The sequence below is a fragment of the Ischnura elegans genome, chromosome 4, assembly GCF_921293095.1.
Source record: "Ischnura elegans chromosome 4, ioIscEleg1.1, whole genome shotgun sequence".
Classification (NCBI taxonomy): domain Eukaryota; kingdom Metazoa; phylum Arthropoda; class Insecta; order Odonata; family Coenagrionidae; genus Ischnura; species Ischnura elegans.
In genome coordinates, this window is record NC_060249.1 from 74,872,874 (window position 1) to 74,895,441 (window position 22,568).

The 22,568-nt window shown below is 35.9% G+C and overlaps 1 protein-coding gene across 7 annotated transcripts in view; it reads left to right on the forward strand.

The window, feature by feature from the left end:
* LOC124157679 (trichohyalin) overlaps positions 1–21,576 on the forward strand; it is a 443,734-nt gene extending 422,158 nt beyond the window's left edge. For 4 of the 7 annotated variants that reach the window (XM_046532611.1, XM_046532614.1, XM_046532610.1 and 1 more), the window contains 9 exons: positions 1,504–1,761; positions 4,651–4,980; positions 7,255–7,827; positions 9,445–9,665; positions 10,263–10,344; positions 11,698–12,093; positions 13,210–13,370; positions 14,651–14,798; positions 16,799–21,576. In XM_046532611.1, coding sequence (XP_046388567.1) covers positions 1,504–1,761; positions 4,651–4,980; positions 7,255–7,827; positions 9,445–9,665; positions 10,263–10,344; positions 11,698–12,093; positions 13,210–13,370; positions 14,651–14,798; positions 16,799–17,272 — 2,643 coding nt within the window. In that variant the 3' untranslated portion in view covers positions 17,273–21,576. Of the gene's footprint in view, positions 1–1,503; positions 1,762–4,650; positions 4,981–7,254; positions 7,828–9,444; positions 9,666–10,262; positions 10,345–10,549; positions 10,938–11,697; positions 12,094–13,209; positions 13,371–14,650; positions 14,799–16,798 lie in introns of those variants that run through there. The other 3 variants (XM_046532615.1, XM_046532612.1, XM_046532617.1) reach the window with 3 other exon arrangements.
* The last annotated feature ends 992 nt before the right edge of the window (positions 21,577–22,568 follow it).

Genomic DNA, 22,568 nt, shown 5'->3' on the forward strand with positions numbered 1-22,568 from the left:
CTCTCAGGGCACAATAACAGCATTTATTTTTGAGTAAGTGCTTAGCAGCAGATGAGTGTTACATATGTAATCTGGCCATAGAGACATGCAAAAATCTAGCCTCTAAGGGCACAATAACAACATTTATTGTATGTAAGTGCATGGCAGCAGATAAGTGATATATATGCAATCTGGCCATTTTTAGTTTACAAGGTGCCAGACTCCTAAGCCTCCAAAACATTTTAATACAAGGTACTGCGTAGAAATTTGGCTAAATGGCATTTGCCTCTATTTTCTTGGAAATATGTATACATATAATAGACGATTAAACTAGCATTTTTACATTACAAATGTTTAGCTGAAATAATTTAGAATATTCTCAGGCCCCCAAATTAATCTGCAAAGCTGCCACTTATAAATACTACGATATAGAATTGGCTTTTTTGTCACTTTATGTTATGCCAAGGACCCCAGTTTTTGGGGATATACTGCACTGGTTGAGTTTCCACCTTGTGAAATGTTAATTGGTGTATAGCAAAGAGACCTTCATGTGTCCTTCATATGTCAAGTCCTAAAAAATTATGACTTCATTTTATGGAGATTAGTGATATGAAGGCGTTATGTGGGTTGCATCACCACAGGATCAAAATTAGTTCTTGTTGCTTTGGGATGGAATGCGCATTTATTTCATGATCAAGTTTGTGTTGATTCTAGTTTCATTATTTTAAACAAGTATACTCCATCTTTAATTATTTTAATCCAGTGTACCTACTATATTACTATTGTATAGTGCACTATTTGATGATGAAGCAAAATAGGGTGATTGTGTTTACAAATGAAATGTATCACCCCTGTACATGGGCGGATCCAGGATTTTTTTCTGGGGGGGGCACAAGGGTCCGACAGGTCTTTTCATATTTGAGATCGAAAAAAATACAGCAATTGCTGTAGAAATTTTTCTCTTTATTTTGATATGAAAATTATTAATATGCATTAAATAAAATGATTGAGGCTCCGTAATACACAAAATAAAACCTAATGATAGCCATATTAAAAATCTTGTGTGTTTTTAAGTTTCTGGGGGGGATGTGTCCCTTCCTTCTAAATCTGCCTATGCCTCTGTAGACTCTAATTGAATTTTTTCTAAGTTCACTACCACTACGGGAATCTCGAATCTCATTCTTGACATGTATTACCTCATTTCCTAGAGAGCCAGTAATCATTGACTCTTAAATATCTGCACATTTTCTTAGGCCCCAGCTATGATACATGAAATTCTGTATGCTGATTCACATTATATTGAGCAAATAATAATCTTTTTTTTGACTCCAGAGAGATGTATATATGTGAGGGTTTCTTCAATTTTCGTAAAAGAAAATAATAACATGAGGACTTCATGTGTTCAAAAGTGAAATCTTCAGAGGTACTATTGTACAGGGGCTAATGATCAAAGTAGCTGTGATTTTTGTGGCCTTATATTATGTGACAGCCATTGAAAATGTTGTTTATTGATTGATTTTTCAGATTCGAGAGGAGGCAAATGCTCGCGAGAGGGAGGCCAGAAGAGCAGCGGAAGCTGAGCGTCTCAGGACAGAAGCTGCCGAGAAGGTGGTGGCTGAGCTTCAACGGCAGCTGGCCAAGGCACAGTCGGGTGTCAAGGAACGAGAGGCAGCAGCTAGAGCACAAGTGTCTGCAACGGCAGCGAAGGAAGCCGAGGCAAGGGAGCACGCAGCTGCACGGGCACTGGAGGAAGAAAGGCTAAGGGCAGAGGCTGCTGAGAAGGTGGGTATGAGTGATGATGCCTGAAAGTAGTGCATTTTCCGGTTTAAAAATGGTGAAACTAATCTTAATTAGAGGTACAAACCATCTGGTGTCTACTTCCTCAGCTGCTAACTTGAAAAACTTCAGTAGTTATAATCAAACATGCATCATCTGACTTTTTGGATCTCTTGTTCTGAAATTAATCAAGCTGGGAAACAGGTTCTAGAGTGTAGTAAGTGTGGGAGTTTAATATAGTGGGATATTGATAATCTGGAATGCTTTGGACCAGATGTATTCCGGATTAACGATATTACAGACGAATAGATCAGTTACCTGAATGTAGGTAACTCTGCAACACGGGAAATATTGTTTTTCATAATGTGTTTTGACATCAGCGGGAATGATGCATTGTTGAGTAAAGGATCAAGTAATATATATCACGTGCTCAGACTTCACGTGGTCGAACCACATATGACATATCTAATGTGCAAAATAAATCATTGAATATCAAAGTTTTTATGGAACATTACTTAGTGATTTATTTTGCACATTGGGTCAAGTAATGAGAAAAACACTAACAAATTCATAAAATTTATGATTATAAATGATTCAAAATATTTGAAATATGTAGTTCTTCATCCATTAATCGCAGAGGTAGATAAGTTGTGATCATGTAGATGAGACCACTGGTAATTGGAAGAAAATGACACAGCATTTTTATAATCCGACTAGAACATCAACATTTCACCCTCCATATTTTCAATGTGCAACTGTTACAAATTCTAAGATATTTTCATGACTACTAACGTAAACTCATTAGTAATTATCAAATCCTCCAATTGGAGGTCATCCCAATTTGAATGTTTCCCTAAATCATAACTGATATTTGTGAGGGTGAAAATTTGCGGTAGAACTATATGGCAGCAGTTGTTACTTAAAATAAAAGTGATGACAATTAGTCTTGCAAATAAAGGTATATATAAAAGAAAGTCGAAAATCGTGTTAGTTAGAACACTTATAACTGGAGAACGGCTGCACCGATTTTAATGATATTAGGTTCTTTGGATTCGTCTCAGCCCCGGATAACATATAGGACATTAAAAATAGGATAATTTCACAAAAAATTCATCTCTTTCTTAGTGATATGTTTTTAGGAGTTAGTAACGCAAGAACAATTGATAAGTCGGTCAAAACCACAAATTAAATTATTTGTTTTGTTTTTACCAATTTAATAACTGAACTTCGTAGCAATATAACATTTTAACTGTCAAATATATTCAAACTATTGAAATTATGTTTTTTAAATTTAATTCAAGCTAATTGTAACCCCAGCTCGAGTTGACACTTCACTACCGTATTTGTAAACAAATCTCCAAGCAATTGTTGAAAATCGGTAATGCCCTGTGTTCCTGTCGACGAATCGAGCAGTCCTCGGAATGTTTGCAAATTAGTTTCATTGGAAGGTGAGCTCATGAACGAAGTGTTCCCGAATGATTGATCACCACAAAAATCACAAATGGTTGATTGAGCGAGCAATATTGACGGCCTAGGACGAAGATTTGGATGACTCTAAACTAGGTAAATCAGGATATATTATAGTTGGTACTCTGCATGAATTCAAAACTTTTAACTGTGTAACAAACGGAGACGAAGTTGCCAACTATCTCTTTGAATATTTAAAGTCCTTGGACGTACCTGGCTTACCACAGCAGGATTTACAGCTAAAGGTAGGCTCTGTGTTCATGATCTTTCGATACCTAAACCAACCAAAACTATCCAACGGAACGCGTTTGGTGATGTAAAAAACTAATAATGAATGTGATTCAAGCGACTATACTCAAAGGAAAATTCAAAGATGATGAAGTTCGCATTCCGAAGTATCCATGATCCGAACTTGTATGCCCTTTTGAGCTTACACAAATTCCATTTTGTGTTGCATTCGTGATGGTGATTAACAAATTACAAGGTCAATCTTTCAGTGTTTGTGCTCATATGCTCATGAAAAACCCAAGATTTTATATGTAGTATGTTTACGAGTAGGTAAACCATCCGCTTAATCTCTTTCTTCGCTTCGCTATATTTACTTCGATTCATCCGCTTCACCTTGGGCCTGATAAAAAGAACAAAAACGGTCATATATCAGAGAGTGCTTAAGTCAAGAGATTAAACCCGAATGTGTAGGTGCCGTGGTATGTTTACGTAGTGCACTTCCGTGAACCGAGTTATAACTAGCGTGCCATGAGTATATAACATATTAATACTGCTCTCTAGGGTTTTTTACGAGATTTTGAGCATCAGTCAAGTATCGTTCTAGCGTGGTGTAAACTTGCTCCAAGAACGGGTTTGACATTAATAATTGCTTTGTAAAGCCACAGTGCCTTAAATTTTCTAAGTTAAAACAAAAAAATTAGAAAATTCATTGAAAAAATCTGTATGTACTTGCCTTGGTCTACTTACCCGGTGTAGTTTGAATAAAAAAAATATATTTCTAAACAGCCATTTTTATGCTTATTTATGTTTTTTTTATTTTTTATTATTGCATTAATGTAATCTAATTATTATTAAAATCAGTACAGTCTGCTCTTGATTAATAAATGGTGTAACTAAACTGTTCAGTGATTATTAGGCGGTACGAAGTTCGCCGGGTCAGCTAGTAAAGGTATAAATCCAAGCTTCTGCCAGCTAGAGTTTATTAAACAGTGGCATAAAAGACAATGAATGTACCTAAATATTGGGTGTTTTTTGTGAAATTATTTTGTATGTCCCAAAATAAGCAAAATTTAAATAATAAATTGCTACCAATTAATATTACTGTTTTATTAAAGGTTCTTGTTATCTTTAATTTGAAGGGATTTTCTTTTACATAAAAGTGCTTTTTATAATGAATACATTATCATTCATACATTACAGGTTGTAGCTGAACTCCAGCGCCAGCTAGCCAAGGCACAAAGCGCAGTCCGGGAAGCCAAGGAGGCTGCAATGAGAGAGGGCCGGGAATCGCTGTCAAGGCAACAGCAACAAGCAGTTGCTCACGCAAGGGAGCAGGCGGCTGAGGAAGTTAAGAAGGTCCGCGAAGAGATGATGAAGGTGAAGCACGATGGCGATATGATCAGGAAGGAAGCAGAAGAGGCCAGGAAGCAAGCGGCCAAAGCACAAGAGGAGCTGAAGGGTGCTGGTGTGGAAAGAGAGAGGTTCCAGGCACAGCTTGAGATGCTCGTGAGGGAGTTGGAGAAGAACCAGGTGAGTGGTGCACTCAAGCATAGAAATGAATTTCAAAGTCCGAATTATGCAATGAAAGTAGACAACCTCTATGTCATTGTTGTCTGTCACAAATTTTCCCTGTGATTTAGTTGTTGATCAATTTTGTTTACGTCCATGATAAAAACATTAATGGTGCTAATTTTATACGTTTATTTACCTCTTTTGTCATCCAGTATTAAACTGGTATTTTTTATCATCAATTTCATTTAAACTGTAAATTCAGTAATTAAATATACAATAATCTGATTTTTAAGTTAAGTATGATAAAATTATGTGAGGAGGTAAAATTTGCTTATCTTCCCAAACAAAATTGAAAGAAGTTTTACAGCTCTCAGCATTACAGGAGTAATGATAACTTGCATATATTTAGAGTATTTTCATATTATTTACTGTCCATTTTGTACATATTTCACAATGATTGGAAATACATATTTTTCATGAGAAGTTTCCATTGCGAAAAATAATTTTTCACTATCTTTTAAAATATATTTGTCTTATGCATTACATTTTGATGAATAATTTTCATAATGATAACCTATTATTTACATGAAAATATACCTAAATACCAATTATTGCATTTTGATATTTAAATTAAATGTGTGCAACCTATATTTGTCTTTTTAAATTTGAAAAATTATTTTGTGGTTATTAATAATCACTCATTCAGTCATTTTCATCAGAGTTTCCACCTGAAGATTGGCTTGGATAGGTGAGGATAGTCCTCATCACAGATTAATCCTCTGCCATGTGAAAACTCAATGAAAAAGGGATGATTTTAGATATTGGCTCAGTTCCATTAGTGTTAATGGAGTAAATCATTTAAATGGAAAAAGTACACAAGCCAAGTAATATTTGTACATTAAATTTTTCTGTTGAGATTTTAGCAATGATGAAACTTGCCATTGAGTTTAAAATTAATTAATAATAGCCTAGAAATTTTGATGCAAAGATGCTACATATTAATTTTAAATTATGAGTACTTATGAACACTGAAACAATTTGCAAAATCCTGTGCACAATACAATCTTCAAGAATGGTGTATTGGGTATTCCCATTTTTTTTAAATTTGCCTTTCTGTATCATGTGGACTATCAATTTTATATTTTACAATAGTGATCAAAGTATCTATTTTGGCGCATATCTTTAGTGCTAGGAATTTTACATTCCTCAATTCCCTCTGCTTTTTAAAGCTATGCTCTTTACAATTTTAATTTTTTATGGCCAAATGCATTTTATCGTTGGTACAACCTTTTCTTTACCTCGAGATTATTTTTTTATCATAATGGTCATTTTCTGTGTTTTACCTGAAAATTGAAGTTTAGCTATGTAAGTTGTGCTTGAAAATACATATATTACTTCAGTCGTAAAATTTTCATTTGAACTTAACAAGATATTGCTTAGTTCAGGATTCGGGAAGGTCAAGATTTTCTTTTTTATCTATGCTTATGACTGTCAACATACATTCATTCACATGATAATAAAAGTAGAGTTTTATGTTTTTTATTATTTGTATTCATAGTTGTTTATTTTTGACAGAAAATAGCTTAGTATGTATATATTTATCTGTTTATTTATTTACATATGTTATTATGTAATGCTTTTTTATCTTGATTTGTCATTTACTTTTACTTGAAAGATGATTTATGCATTATTTAAAAATTTTATTTTGCATTTTTTAGAGTCCAGATGTGATTCCTGACTTATTTTTGAGTGGCGTTAAGTGAACACCATTCATCGGAGGAATCCTTATGGCACAGTTTCCAGTCTGTATGTTAAAGAAGCGCCCAAAGTAGAGTTGCAATAAGCTTTTGAGATATTTTGCTGTGGATCATTCAGTACATATAGTGGTGTGCATAGCATTGATTTTATTTTTTTGATGATGTTTAGTATTTTACTAGTTTTCAATGTTATATCTTTTATCATGTGTGTTATTAATAGAAATGAGGTATATTTATTATAATTTAGATTTGGGTCTCTCTGATGTTGGCTATGTGACTTTTTTTGCTTTAGCTGGAACCTGAGGTGCTGAAAACATTTGAACTTGAGAAATGGTTTCTGCCTCTATGCTTGCATGTTTATTTTATTGTGTGTATTCCTTTTTACCAGATATATGCTGTCATGAGCTGTGAGCCCATTCCAGCCTAGGGTGGAAAAGTTATTTGTTGGTTGCTTACTAACACTTTATTCTAACTAGAACATTATCTGTTGTCATCAGTTATACAATAATCATTTATTTTTGCTGACCATTTGCAGCTTGACCTTCATGAAGCAAATCAAAAATTGGCCAGTGGGTCAGCTAGATCGAATCAAGAGACTGACATGGCAAGGAAGCAGTTGGAAGATCAGCGGCGGCAACTTGAAGAACAGAGGCGGCAATTCGATGAACAAAGGCGTCAATTTGATGAGCAGAGGCGACAGATGGAGGAGCATAAGCGGCATATGGAGGAGAACAGGAAACAGCTGGATGAGCAATGGAAGAAGGCTGAAGAGGCTAGGAGGCATGCGGAGGAGGCGCGGCGGAATGCAGATGAGCAGGCAAAGAGGGCAGCAGCCGCAGCGGCAGGAAGGGGACCTCCCCCTTCGCAGCAAATGCAGCAACTACAGCAAGAGGTGCAACAGTTGCGGCAACAGCTACAGCAAGCACAGCAGCAGGCTCAGCACCCGCAAGGGGGTCAGCAGATGCAACAGCAGCTTCAGCAGCAGCAACAACAGTTGCAGCAACAGAGACAGCAGTTGGAGGAGAGGGAGAAGGCGTTTGCAGATGCGGAGATGAAGTTCAAGAAGCGAAGGAAAGACCTGGAACAGCAGGAGGCTCAACTTCAGAAGGTAGGCTTTCAGAGCTGAGGATGTTCACCTCAGTGTTTTTTTGCACGTCAGATGCTTTTGGAACTCTACTGGGGGAAAAAAATTAATTTTGAAAAAGTAATTTTATAATATAGTCCCCTCTGTTTTGCCTAAAATCTCTGGAGGATAAGTAACATGGTGGTCCATAACATGGCCTCCTTAATTATTTAGTAATAAAGGAGCAGAACAGCTGTTATTGTTTTGATTATAATTACATTTTTAGACTTTGCCTCTTTACACCTTTTATACGACAGTAATTTTTAATAACGTAGCCAACGATTGACACTTTATTTTTTCTGTATGAAAAATGCACTTATCAATTGAGAATTTTCTGGCTGCCCTCACCAGAGGGAATGTACTTAAAGCAATTTCCATCTTGCCACATTGAATGTGTTTAATATCAGCATACATTTTAGAAATTTTCCAAGCTTGGGAAAGTCTTACAGTCTTCAAAAAGCAATCCCAATCACTTCATCAGTTAACTTTAATGTTAGAAATTTTTGACAATTCTTACCTTTCTTACCAAATTTTGTTTAACTGGAATCGGCTCCAATTGGCTTTCCCTATTTCAGATCATTTTAGTTTCATTTGTTGCTTAATCTTTTAAAAGTTGGAATCCAAGCCTGCTTTCTGTATTTGGTTTACTTTTCAAATATAGATCTCCACATACTTGAGGTATTAATTGAATTATAAATCGGTTGATTCATGTATGATTTTGGAGTAGGATTTTGGAGTATGTCCTGTCTCGATTCTCAGGTCCTTGCCTTGGCTTGGTTAGGAGCAACTGGGCCGGATCGAGACTGTCAATGTGTCTTGGCTGACCATGACGATGTGCAGCAAAAAATTTGTAAAGCATTAAAACTAATAGGCAAAGGGCACCAGTTTTTCCCACATAATTTTGCACAAGCCAGCAGAAAAATATTATCGTATCAGTAACTGAAAATGGATCTTAGCACACTTTTTCAAATCTCTATTTGGGTACTCCATTAAAATCTGCAAAACAATCCAATGTCAGCTTTTCATTACTGGTATTGCTTTCAGCCAAAACCGGCATAGACTTCCCACCTAGGCGAGACTCTCGCCTCACCAAGAATCCCATTCCTTAGAAATGACTTGTCTCGACTACTGAGAAGAGACTCTTGCACAGCACTATTTTGGAGTCATGTTTATATCATTTCAATGAAAGAAAAACTGTGAGAAACGTCAAAATAAGTAGTACTCAGTCTTTCATTAATACAAATATCTCCATCTTTATTATGCATAAATATGTTGTCCATTCATAGTCCGTTGAATATTTATCGTAGTTAAAACAGTTAGTTGTGTTTCATACATTTTTTTTAACCATTCCAAAATGGTGTCTGTGAGATGCTGCGTGATAAATAATGTTCCAAAATGTGACGCAACTAACGGAGGGTTAACAAAGATGAAGGGACAAAAATATGGGCCCTCACAAAAATAAAGCACAGTAAACCACAGTCAAGGTTTACCAGCCAGACTTATATTACTATGTAAAATCAAGGTTTGTCCAAACAAAGCTTCTGGGTATTAATTTTGGATTTAACCTTTGAAAAACTGAACTAGGCTTTGTTTTGTTCCCAGCAGAAGCAGCAAATGTTGGCCAAGGGCGCTGCAGCAGCGGCTGCTGCAGGAGGAGATGCTGGGGAGCTGGCAAAGCGACTGGCGGTGCTTGAGCAGGAGAATGAGAAGGCGAAGGCAGATGCCAAGCAAGCTCAGGCCGAGACGGACCGATTGCTGCAACTTGTACAGATGACGCAGGAGGAGCAGAATGCTAAGGACAAAGCCATAAGGGAGCTGCAAGAGTGAGTCTTAGTTCTAATTCCCATAATTTTACATGACTCTCTTTAAATCAGCTCTCTCTACCATTGTTTGCTCCTGAGTATAATTATTCATCGTACAATTTAAAATTTTACCTGGTATGATACAGTTTTCACTGTTTTTTCTGTTTTGTAGCATTAAGCTGCCAACATATTGAAAGGAAAATAGAGGTTGAAAATTTATACTAGACAAAACCTGTTCCAGATATAAGTATTATATGTACAATAATCAATATTTGTAGTACACAGACTACCTGTAATTAGGAAATATGAGCATATTTTAATTTAATTGACATTTCTCCAATAGCATTGGTGGGAAGCTAATGACATAAATCAGAGTTTGAAAATAGAAATTGAGCTATGATAAGTTTGATAAAAAGATTGCAAAATATGGAAAAAACTGGAATATTTTGAGGGGCATGTCAAGTTTCACATTGCATCATAAAATATGTGTATTAGCTGCAATATAACCAAAATTAACTGAATCTGTGTGCAGTTGTGGTTGTAACTCCTTAAATGTATTTATCTACAAAGTTTCTCCTTAGGCCCATTAATAATAATGATTTTTATCTTCACTTTTAGTGCTTTGAAGAATGCACAAGCTAAGCTGAAAAGTCAGCAGCAAACAAATGCACAATTGGAGGAGCAAAGAAAGAGGGAAGAGGTAAGCAGTATTCTGCTGTATTGTGAATCCTTGGTTAACATTGGATAGTTTTGAAATATTGGAATGTGAATAATCTACTAACATGTCTGCCATTTTTCTTTTTCCTCTTTCCTCGTAACCCATCCAATTCTCCATAACTTAATTTTTTATTCTCTGTATACCTATTTTTTTATTTTGCTGAAACTAATTTTTTGTTGAACTTTAGGCTTCTGGCCCAGCTGGCTTTTTGAAAAGCTTCTTTTAGGCCTCTTTCCCTCATTCATACCTCCACTCAAGACATTTCCTTTAATTTTAGAGCAAATTTATATATGAATACATTGTCATTATCTTTTGTACAGTTTGGATTGTTGTGGTTATGCAAATTAATGCCAGAGGGAGTGTTAGGAGCCCCTTTTGTGGGCCCTCAGCAAAGGAAAGGAACTTTTGCCACAATAGATTTGTTGCTGATGCCTTTGCTGTTGCTCTTGTTACTACATATTGACTTTAATGTCAGAAAGCTTTATTAGCTTACAGACTGAAAAAGGGAGCTAAATGATAGTGTTCAGTTTTTCTCTTGCGTGGGGGAAATCGTGTGCAAAAGTTTATCTATATTTCGCCACTTAAAAAAAATGAGGAATGTGTTTGCAAGTTTGCACCGGTCAGTCACAAATGTGCCACATGAATTTTTTTGAGTCGCAAAATTAAAATTGAGCTTATAAGCACACGTGAAGGTTATTAGAATAGCTGTGGGAATCAATGAGCAATGGATAGTTTTGGGAAAAACATTTTAAGACTGGGTCTGAGTCCAATTATCATGATTCTAATTTGTTTCACTGCCACAGTTGTTGCTGCAACGAGATGAGCACCACAGCTGCTTTACCAATACACCATTCTTTTAATCCGCTCAGAAATATAGTCAAGTTATATCATCCAAGCATTCTCTCAGCCCATAACTTTGATTCTACTAAATGACTTTGGTTTGGATGAAGTACTCTGAATTAACCTAATATGCTTTTCTCTGCTTCCAATTATAGACTAAACTTCTATCCTATTTGTCGGTAATACCTAATATAAGAAACAAACGGCATCTTTCTGGCTTACTCATGAGCACAGCTTTGCTTTCTGACACCTTTATCTCTTCGCTCTTCCGTACTTGAGTATGTTACCTATCCACTGTCGTTAAGAAGCTTTTTACATTTTTATTTATCTTTAAATGTGAGCATTTTATTTTGATGTTTCATTCCCTTACCTGTTGATTTTTTTTGTTTTATTTCACTGATGGTTTTACATTTCTCCTTGCCTGAATCCTGTAAAAATTTTGCTCAAATTTTGGAATCCAAACACAAAACAAAAAAATTCTTCAAATCATGACAGCAACAGGTCAGAGGCCTCCGGGTCGAGGAGGAGTGGGAGGAAGTGGGGAGGGCCAAGGGGTGTGCCGTGACTGGGGTTGAGAATGCCATGGGGAGTGGCTGGTATGTTGGATTCAGGCGGAAGGAGCGATTCGGGGCCAAGGTAAGAGATGAGATGATGTCTGAAATGCAGGCAAGCAGTGCAATGACCCCGGGGAGCAAGCCGCAGGCGCAAGATGTGGCGTGTGGCACTGAGAATGATGAAGAGAGCCCTGCTGCAAGCGACGCTGCTTTGAGGGAGCGAGACGAGAGGATCGAAGAGCTGGAGGAAGCTCTGAGGCAGAGCGTGAGGATAACGGCAGAGAGAGAGATAACCCTCAAAGAAGAGGAAAACAGAAGGGGAGCAATTGCAGAGAAGGTGAGACTTCATTCCTTGTTATTAATTGTTCCATTGCTCTTAAAAGCCCATCATTCATTTGCATGCTGTTGTCTGTTTACTATTGTATTTTTTTTCACTATATCTTGTATCATTTCATCAGTAAATGCGGAACGAGAGGGGGGGTCCAAACTCCTCCCCTCCTAAAATATAAAAATACAATTACTTTGCGTCACCATGAAAGAAAACAAAATATTGAAAAATCATGAATTTACAAAAGATTTCTTAGAAAAATGAAGTTTTTTTCGATTATGAAGAGTGTTAAAATTACTTTAAACCCCTTTACTTACTATGTACCCTGTTTTTCAAAAGTTTTCCCCCTGCCCTCCTCGTTTTGTACCCCCTCCACAAATACAATTCCTGGCTACACCACTGCACAGAGCAATTTTGTGTTATGAAAAAGTAAAATTTAAGAGCTGCCTCATGAAAATACTGACCTTAGGGGTTATGCTGAAACTATGATGCCAAGGTAGGAGATAAGGCATTGCCTTATTATGGCAGGTCAGGAAGGAAAGGGAAGGCCACACAAAGTGACAATGCTGTTACAGGGTACCTGTTTATGTTTGCAATCCATTACCGGTGGCTCAAAAATACCCCTGAATTTATAATGATGAAGGGCTAGTAAGGTGTTTTGTACACCTTAAGTAACTGCCAAAACTTAACCTGCTCAACAATCGAGACAATATTTTTTTAATTAAAAGTTTCATTTGTTTGGTTGTTGAAAGGAAGGCTGGTTAAGAAAAATTCCTTTGCTCGAGGTTGTAACAATCAGGGAGGGTGAGGCTTGTATGTACGGCTTGGCAATATGTATTAATTTTTCTCTTTCAAGTTGATATTTCTGAATCTTTTCAAATATATCTAGTATCTGGTTAAATACATATTTTGGTAGTTGCATGGAACTGAGGGAGAAACAGAGAAAGTTAGTAGAAAACATTCTTTCAGTAAGTTTCATATTTGCCTGCTATAAATTGTTCCATGATTTTTACTTAGTTCTAAGACCTATATTATTTTAATGCCCATATCCCAATTAACTAATTTATTCATGTTGGGATATTTTTTCTTTGTATCATACCTATTTATTTTATTCATTTGTTGAAGGTCTGTAAACTGGAGCAGAGGCTCATGTCTCTTCAGACAGCTCATGCATTACGTTGCGCAACTTGTCGACCTCTTCTGACTCGTCTTCAAACCTTGGAACAAAAATTAACCACATTGCTATCTGAGAGGCACACACATTTACAGGATCTGGCTCGTATGAAGTGAGTGATAGCAATATATTTTTCAGAGCTTGAAGCAATAATTGTTGGTGTCTTTTGTGGGAGCTATTTCACCCTTGGTATTTAATTTGTCTCGACATGCAAATGACTCCTTTTAAGTAAGTTTTATAAGTAATTGGATTTCCTTAGTTTTTTCTTGAAGGTATTGGGTTGATGATAGTCTTATTTTGTCTCTGAAAAGAGTTGTCTCATTATTCATTTGTACACTTTATTTTTCCTTGCCACACAGTAATATCTAAAAATTTTATTAATATATTGTATTGATAATTCAACATTCTTCTTCATTTTAACCTTTCATAAGTGTTGCACTTATAATGTGGTTCCTTTAATGGCATGAAGTAGAGGTTTCATTGTATCAAGAACTCTGTAAGTTACTCAACTTTACTTGTTGCCCCTTTATACACACAACACACCATGCACCCCTAGTCATTTTTTACCTTGAGATTAGTTGAGCCATAACTCAACTTATTCAAGTTGAATTTATGGTGACCCAATGTGAAAACAGTTCATACAAGGTTACTTGTTGCAGTTATTTTCTTAAGGGCTGCCAATTAATCATTTATCCTGAGGAATTTGGCAACCATATGGATGAATTGAATTACAGCCAACCTTTGACTATCTAGCTTCTTATTATTAGCTTTAAAAATTATCCATCATATTATCTCCTCATTAAAATAGTTGAAAAATTTGTCCATGAGAAAAATAATTAAAATTCTTTGAATTTTTATTCTTGCACCTAAAAAGAAGAACCATTTTATGAACTAAAAATCTTCTATTTTTGGTTCATTCATGTTCAAGAGTATCAAATGATACAATTTTTAATTTATTTCTTGTTTCCCTCTACCTAATGAAATTATTGTTTTCCTAAAACATAAAATTTATGGAGACACACTTTTTAATGTTGCTAATGTTTTTTATGTTACATGGTATTATGTTGTGTTTTAAAGGCCATGTAGATATACTTCTTAACACATATAAAAGCTAGAGAGACTGTAATTCTGTAGCCTCTCTGTTAAATGTAAAAAGTCAATGCAAGAATTGCTCATATTCATGGGAAAACCCTTTAATATTACATAGTATGAGTAGTAGAGTTTAGTCTCATATGCTTTACTATTTATGTGCCCCATTTGTGGGGACTGTAATATGGGCTCCAAATACTCTATGGACTTGTAGCAATTACCAATCAGTTCCCATGATGGATATTTACTATGGCAAATTGTTGGCCTTCTAGAAATGAAATAAAAAATCCTTCTGCCTTGTAGGCAAGAAGCTCTAGAGTCAGCAATCAGTGAGAAAGATGCTCATCTGGCTCTTCTAGAATTCTCAGGGCTGCGCACTGCTAAGCAAGCAGAGCAAGCCGAAAAATTACGTGCTGATCGGGATCGCCTGATGAAAGCACTTCGCCGAGAGGTAAGCATGCAGTTGATTGGTTTTTCACTTAGATTGAATTTATAACCTGATAAGTTAATGTTTGCTATGCCATTTTATGGATATACTTTTGTTGTGAATTTTTGTTGAAATCAGCATGAAATCAGAATGTAAGCGCCAACTTGAGAAAATGAAAAGTACAGTATGATACAGGTCAATTATTAGCTTTATATGCCAAATATTTGCTTGGTATGCATGCATGGTCAGCAGTAGATTGAACATTCTTTGTTAGCTGAAAGAAATATTTTTTAAGGATGATACTTATATTACTTCTCTGTTTACTTATAAATTTGGCGAATTAAAATAAGTCAAGGATAGTCTATCCAAGGAAATGCAAAAGACAGGAATTCATTAACATTACAGAGACCAATCTTCGTGATCATCTTGGCCATTAAAAAAATTAACCTCTTTGCGATTGTTGCTTGGGTTGAACTGATTATATTAATTTTTATGCCCTTTCTACATCACTAATGCTTAAATCATAATAAGTTACTTGAAAGTTTGTTGAAAGTGTAGATTATTAGTTCCTAATTAAAAATATTTTCCTCATTAGCCCTTAGACCCAGTGAGAAATGGGTGGTGGAATCCACGTGGAACCCACGTGGAATCCACGTTGACTCGTGGATATATGGTGGTGGTGGATATTGAGTGGTTGGACCCACGTGGAATCCACGTTGATTTCAAGTGGATTTGTGGTGATTAGCATAAAATGTTAAACAGAATTTCTAATTTGTGGAACTTAACTCTCTGTTGACATTGCGTCATTTATCATCCTGAAACCACGCTAGTTATGTGAAAATGTATCGCACATTCTATTTTTATATCATTCGTGGAAAGGCAGCCATGAGAGCACATGAAAAATCGTAGACACATATATAGAAGGTTTAGATATAGAGTGGTTGAGGTTTTAATGGTTTTAGGACAGCACCTACTGCTGTTTTAATTTTTCCACCAAATTTCCACATGGGTTCCACGTTGATTCCACGACCAAAAACACGTGGTATCCACGTTACATCTCCACGTGGGTTCCACGTGGTTTCCACCACCCATTTCTCACTGGGGAGTGAGGGAATGTTTTTATAAGTTTTGCATGCTAGCTGCGGCATTTACCCAAAGTTAATATTGCTATGCATATCTTGCACTTGTATACTTTCCCTGACCATAAGGATTGATAAGGGGCTTAAATCTACCAGACCTGCCCTGGTGGCAGGGGGTGCCTCCTACACAGGGGGTCTCTTCTGCACTGGCTGGCAGCTAAAATCGTGAACTTCCACTGCCTAAGCATAAATTTTATCCTCTGCTGAAAAAGTCAAAGCATGGATAACACAGGCCAACAATGAAAAAAATTTTTTGCTGAAAATACCTTATTCTTATGTTTTTAAAGTTGCTGAATCCAAATATGATGGTTTTAAAGTTGTATCACCCACCATTTATTCACATTTCACAGTTAAATTCATGAAACCAAGCAATATTTTTAGAATTTAACAGCTTTTTTATAGTTGTAATCAAATTGAAAAAGTAGGTCTAATGAACGAAGATAATGGGGATTACTGTTGGTACTTCACTGGGAAGTTCAGCAAGCGATTCATCACAGAAAAAGCTACACAAGAAGCTTCAAGGAGAAAAGGGAAAGAAAATGTAGACCAATTCTAGTTGACAAGTGAACCCTGTATTATCACGCTGTAGTAAATACAAACAATTTTATGATGGAACACAGTGTTTCATTGATTTCCCTGTATACCGTACAGGGGTATTGGACTAAATATTAAATACATATTGCTTGGAAACTATGGGTGATACAAAAAAACTAAGGCCAGGTTTGGATTCAGCACATCAAAATCTATAAAGATCAGCTATTAAAATAAAAAAAGTTTTCAAACAAAATTTTTTTGTTGGCCTGTGTAATTTTTATCTTTCTTTCCTTTGCAATTGCATGAAATAGGTAATTGCAACGTTTTTTTTTATTGTCTGACTATCCTCAGAACGAGCAGTGTGTGCGTCTAATGCAGGAGTGTTCTGCCCTTGGGGTCGACATCCCCGACGGCAAACCTGCTCCGGGTAGAGAGGAGGTAAGTGGGCTGAACAAGCTGGAAACATCTCCTTCAGCTCTCTCACCTTCCCCGTGTAAGGCGATCAACAATTCTGGGCGGCAGCATCAGCCGGCGGATCCCCTAGTCAGGGTCTTGGACGACGACGACCCCTTGTACGAACCCTCCTACGGCAGAGACGGCAGGAGAGCGGAGGAAGTGGGAGGCGTGGGAAACGGTGGCAGGGGGAGTAGGTGGAATGGGAGAGGAAGCTCTGCTCTCCCACACTCTTCTCTCCACGAGCGAGAGAAGAGGGAAGCTGTTGGGAGGGACAGAGATTCCACGAAGGTGGTAGACTCTCAAAATGGCCATTATGATAGCTCCAGTTGTGGAGAGAGTGCTGACGACGGTGAGGAAGACTTGGTGTAGTTTACGCATGACTCCTGGCATGTGCCTCATTGGAAGTTGTTGGAAAATGAATGGATGAAGATGATGAACGGCGAGTGAAGTTGATTTCCTGAGCATTTAGGCCCCCTATGAGGATGTCTTTATTCTTATGAATGTATGGGTATATTTTAATTGGCTGCCTTTGTTGATTTGGTTCTCTTGTTATTCCATGCTGAGAACATCTTTTGTCAGCATTGCTTTACAGTGCTTGGAAACATTCAAATGATCAATTTAGGGTCTTTTTTAACTGAAATTTTCATGGCCAAGTACTTAATATTTTCTCTTTCTGTGTTACTTAAACACGTAGAGCTTGATTTGGTCCATGCTTTTACTTTTTCACCAGGAGCATTCATAATATGAAGACAGAGTTAGGTAGTGTTTCTGCAATGAAATAATCATGGTTCTGATACCCACTGCAATTTTCTTGCCATTCGCTGTGCATTAGCAATGATATAGCATACAGCTCTGTAACAAAGCTATGTGGTTGGTTGTCCATAAAATATTATACTAAGGATTTGAAGTCAGGCTAGGTTGGTTTGGAGTGGATTGGAGTGCTTTGGTTGTACTGTAGATGGAGCTATTGACAATAATGACCTAAAAATGAGGCACTGAGTGAAATGGAAATGGAACTTTTAACAAATAATTATATTTATAAATACAAACACACGTCTTCCTAAAGTTTTTGGAAGGGTGCTTTCGAGTATCGAAGCACAGCACATTTGATTTGCTAATTTTGACCAAAAAAAAACTTGATTTGAGAGGTTTTTTTTCTTTGGTGGATTGGTGTATTCTTCTTCATTTTGATTCGAGCATTTTTGTGTTGATCTGGTGGATTGTTAGAGTTTATTGACATTATGCCTTTCTATATCACTCAAATTATAGGGTTTGATCAATGTGACTTTGTTAAAAATGAAATTGAAAGCACATTAATTTTAACTGAGCGTTGAAATTGTTCTAGTTGAAATAGAGTATATCATTCATTTTTGAGCTGATTGGCTAGATAATGTGGTTCGTGGATCCCATTTTGATCATAAGTAAATGTGTACAAATGTAATATAGTATGATTAAAATAGGTAAAATGAAGCAATGCTACTTAAGTTTTTAAAGCCATGCATTCATGAAATACATATGAAGCATATTTAATGAACTCAATCGATTGAGTCCAAAGATACTCATGACCAACTACAAGTATTCATTAGATATTAAATATGGGCTATATTCTGTGGGTATTTGCAAAGGTATAATTGTTTTTATTTGCCTTTTGTACATAAAAACAGAAAATTATTGAAGTAGACAAATATATATAACGTTGAAGTCATTTAAAGTCTAGCTTTGTCATCTACCCATATGTAGATATAGCTATGTGTGCATGGTTGGATTAAACAGTTCACTTCTTCCCACAAACTATCAATATATCATCAGAGGACGAGATGGTGAAAGCTGTTTTACCTTCAAGAACATACCGTGGTGCTGACAATTTGATTATAGCCTGTGCAAAAGTTGTATATCTGCTATTTAACTGGAAAAATGAAGATCAGTGATGATATTAACATCTATAGATAATGCAAAAGTGTTTCTGTGTGTGTGTTTATGGGAATAGTATGGGTGTGGAGCATTTTTTTTAAAGCAAATCAAATAATTAATAACTTTTTTACTTCAAGTGTTAAATAATGTTGAGAATTGGCTTTGTGTATAGCTGTTAAAGAAAGAAGGCCCTTCAACTAACTTGCTATGTAGTCATACCTCTACGTGTGGGACAAATGTTTCCAGAACTTTCCTCCTGCACATGTCCTCATCATACTCCCTCAACTGGATTTAATGTCTAATTAACCGAATGATTTGCCTTGTGTTGGAATGATTTCTAAAGAAACCCTTTCCTCATGCATGAAGTATATATGAATGAACTCAAGAGGTGAAAGGAGTTTCAAATTTATACTGCCATTACCTGTGCCATTATGTAAATCATGAAAGTATGAAAAAAACCAAGATGTCATTTTTTTATTTTTTAATAGTTATTCTGATTTGGCTCGCGTGTGTTAAAAGTTATTAAAAAAATGGATGTGATGCATTATTGTCAAAATACGCAGCAGCAATAAGCAAAAGGAACTAAGAGTACTTTGTAGTTGTACTAAAAAGTTGTTTTATAATATTTTCCATTGTGTAATGAATGGGCAGAGAGGGAAAGAGGGACGTAATACTTGTAATGTGTGTGTGTGTGTTCGTGCTTGAATCATTCTCGTGCTCACTCATTCTCTCTGTCTCTCTCTTGCTTGTTGAATAATTAAATTGTGATTACAGCAAATTTTTTGCTTGGAAATGTTTAAAAAAAATTTGCTGTGTGGAACTTTCTGTCTTTGTACAAAAGTTGGTGTAATCTTGAGTGAGAGTGGTGAGTAAATGTGGTTGTATTTAATTTGAATGTGTGAACAAAATAAGATGCTGTGAGTGCTCTTTAATCAAGGCCTGAAAATGAGGGAAGAAAAAAAAATGATTTTGTGTTAGCTTTGATTCAAAAGTTGTGAAATTTGACTCTTGGTGGATTGTGTGTGGGAGCATTAAGAGATAGATGTGAATGGAATTTGTTGCTAGACCTGCATATTCCACCCATGCGTAAAGACCTACCCAAAGCTCTTTCAATAGAAAAAAGCTTAATATGGACTCCAGCTTGACTTCTTCGTGCGATTCTAAAACATAAGTAACTTATCTTTAAAAGAAATTGGGTGGAAAATGAGGCATCGTTGTGCATTGCACCTTGGAGGAATTCCCCAGATGCTTTTGGTGATTAGATACACACTTCATTTATCAATCTATCGACATTTCCTAACAAAGTCAAGCAGTGTTAAATCTCGTAATGGAGGAAGCGAGCATGGTGTTATTTGATTTCACTTATTATTTATCTCCTTTCTCTCTATCTTTCTCTCTCTCTCCTATTCACTCAATTTCTGTCAACCTTTCCCTAGTAGAGGTCGTAATGCTAGCTTCTCATGATTGCAATGTACTCGCCAACACAATCAGCGTGCAAAGGAAGGTTTTATGAAATGACAGATGCTGATTCAAAGTTGATGCGACTGAAATTGCGAAGAGAAATTTGATATCTGTCTTTTGAATCACTGTTCTAACTCTAAGCAAAGGAAAATATCTTATTGTCAGAAAAAAGCAGGTATTGAACTGACTGTTGACTATCACTGTTGTGCAAAGTATTTCAAGTTGATAGTGTAATATGATGTAGAAATAGAATATATAAATTTAGTATATTAAATTGTATATTCAAAGAGCCAACTTTTATTTGTATGTTTGATATGTGAGAGCTTATGTTTTGACTATGGCACAAAAGGAAGTGTAATTCTAAAGAGATGTAACAAATGCTGTTATGCCTGCTGTATCTATTTGTTTCTCCTTTTGTGAGAACTTTTGTTGCAATTTCCACATATCTCATTTCCTTTGATGAGGAGGAAAGTGTTTGATTGTTATGATTGAGAATGATTTCAAAAAGTCACAGAGGTTATTTGGTAATTATACATCAAAATATCTACCAGTCATTAATATTCTATGTCTGTGTACATGGGCCTATAAAAAATTAGCTCGTGTTTAGATGGGACACGACTGTTGAAAATCATTATTGTAACGCTGTGGGACCAGGCCAGTCATGGGGGAGTATTATGTAGGTGCCACTTTGTAACCATTCTTCTATTGCCATCGTAAATGTTGACATTTTTTGGGGTATTTTTACTCATTATAGTGTTGTGGAATGATTTCATTTAAAAATATTAATGTCTCAGAAGTACATGAATCATTGTTTTAGAGAGAAGAGGTGTCATGGTCAAAATAAAACTCAAGTCAATGCTTGACTATGGGAACAAAAAACTGAGAAATGAATATAGTGTTCAAATCATTCACTTTTAGAGGTAGAAAGCAAAAAAAATGTAAAGTTTATGACACAAAACTGTGTGTCTGTGAGATGAGAGTGTATGATTATCTAGAAAAAATTACCCTCTACACATTTTTGGAAGTAAAAAAAGCTAATGGTTAATTTATCTTACTTTGATTGTATTCCTCTTTCTTTTGAACTTGAGGCAGTGATAATGAGTCAACATCAGTCTCTTATGATGAAAAGTGGAAGCTGAGTTCAAGGCACGTATTGGATATTGCCCGTATTATCCCATGTCATTTCCACCAATTGCCCTCTTCTTAGGCCCCAAGAAGGGCAATGCCATGTATGAGGGTCACTCATGTACCCTGGTCAGTGTTCTCGTGTTGTTATGAAAATAAACATTAGGTTAAATGAAGTTTAAAATGTTCATCTTTCTGAACCTCCTGGGTTATCATTAATTTATTTTAGTCTTTTCATTGATGTTTTTGGGAAATTTGGTGCAAAACTGGATGCAGTATTACTGAACGACATGTGTTAGTTCTGGGGATAGAAATTGAATATTTTCTTGGAGATTACTAAATCATTGAGATTACTAGGTCAGTACTACATGGAGATTCCTAAATCATTCATTGAAAAACTTAATTGGCTTGGTCTGGAGATAATGTTGTACAAGGGTGAGTCAAATGAAAACCTTTAAAATGGAAAGTATCTCCTCTTGTACAAATGTAAATGGTGTATGTTCATACATATTCCATGTGATGTATGAACAGATACCAAAAGCCTAATTAATATAGCATGTTGTCCAGAAAAAAAATGTTCACTCAATTCAGAATGACTTGAAATTCATTTAACCATAAAAAATATTGTGATGATTGAATTAATTATAAATTTGTACATTGATTTTATGCAAACTTATGAAAATAGGCTCATTTTAAGGGGCAGTACTTCCTTCTAAATACCATTTCCATTGGATTTTTGGGTGCATAAGTTTGATCATAACAATATTAAGCTGTAGTTTGATCTTTTTTAGTCATCATTAAGCATTCCAATCTCTGTATCATTTTGTTTCATTAACATTTTATCACAGTTGAAATAATTTATTCTCCGTAATCATTACTAAAACTACATTTAAACTCATGTAGCAGCAACCATGGAAATACCTATAAACACATTCAAGATTGCTGATTGATGAAAGATGCCCAGGAGCAGTGGCACAGCAAGGGGGGGAGGGTTTGGGGGATAATAAACCCCCAGAGCTCAGAGAGTTTTTAAAGTTTAATCTATTTTACTTAATTGGACTAATATTACTTATATACTAATGTAAGGATTATAAAAATATCCCTCAGAAGGCTGTAAAACTTACCATTTTGAACCATTTTACTTAATTGTTTTTCTGGGAGAGGGCCC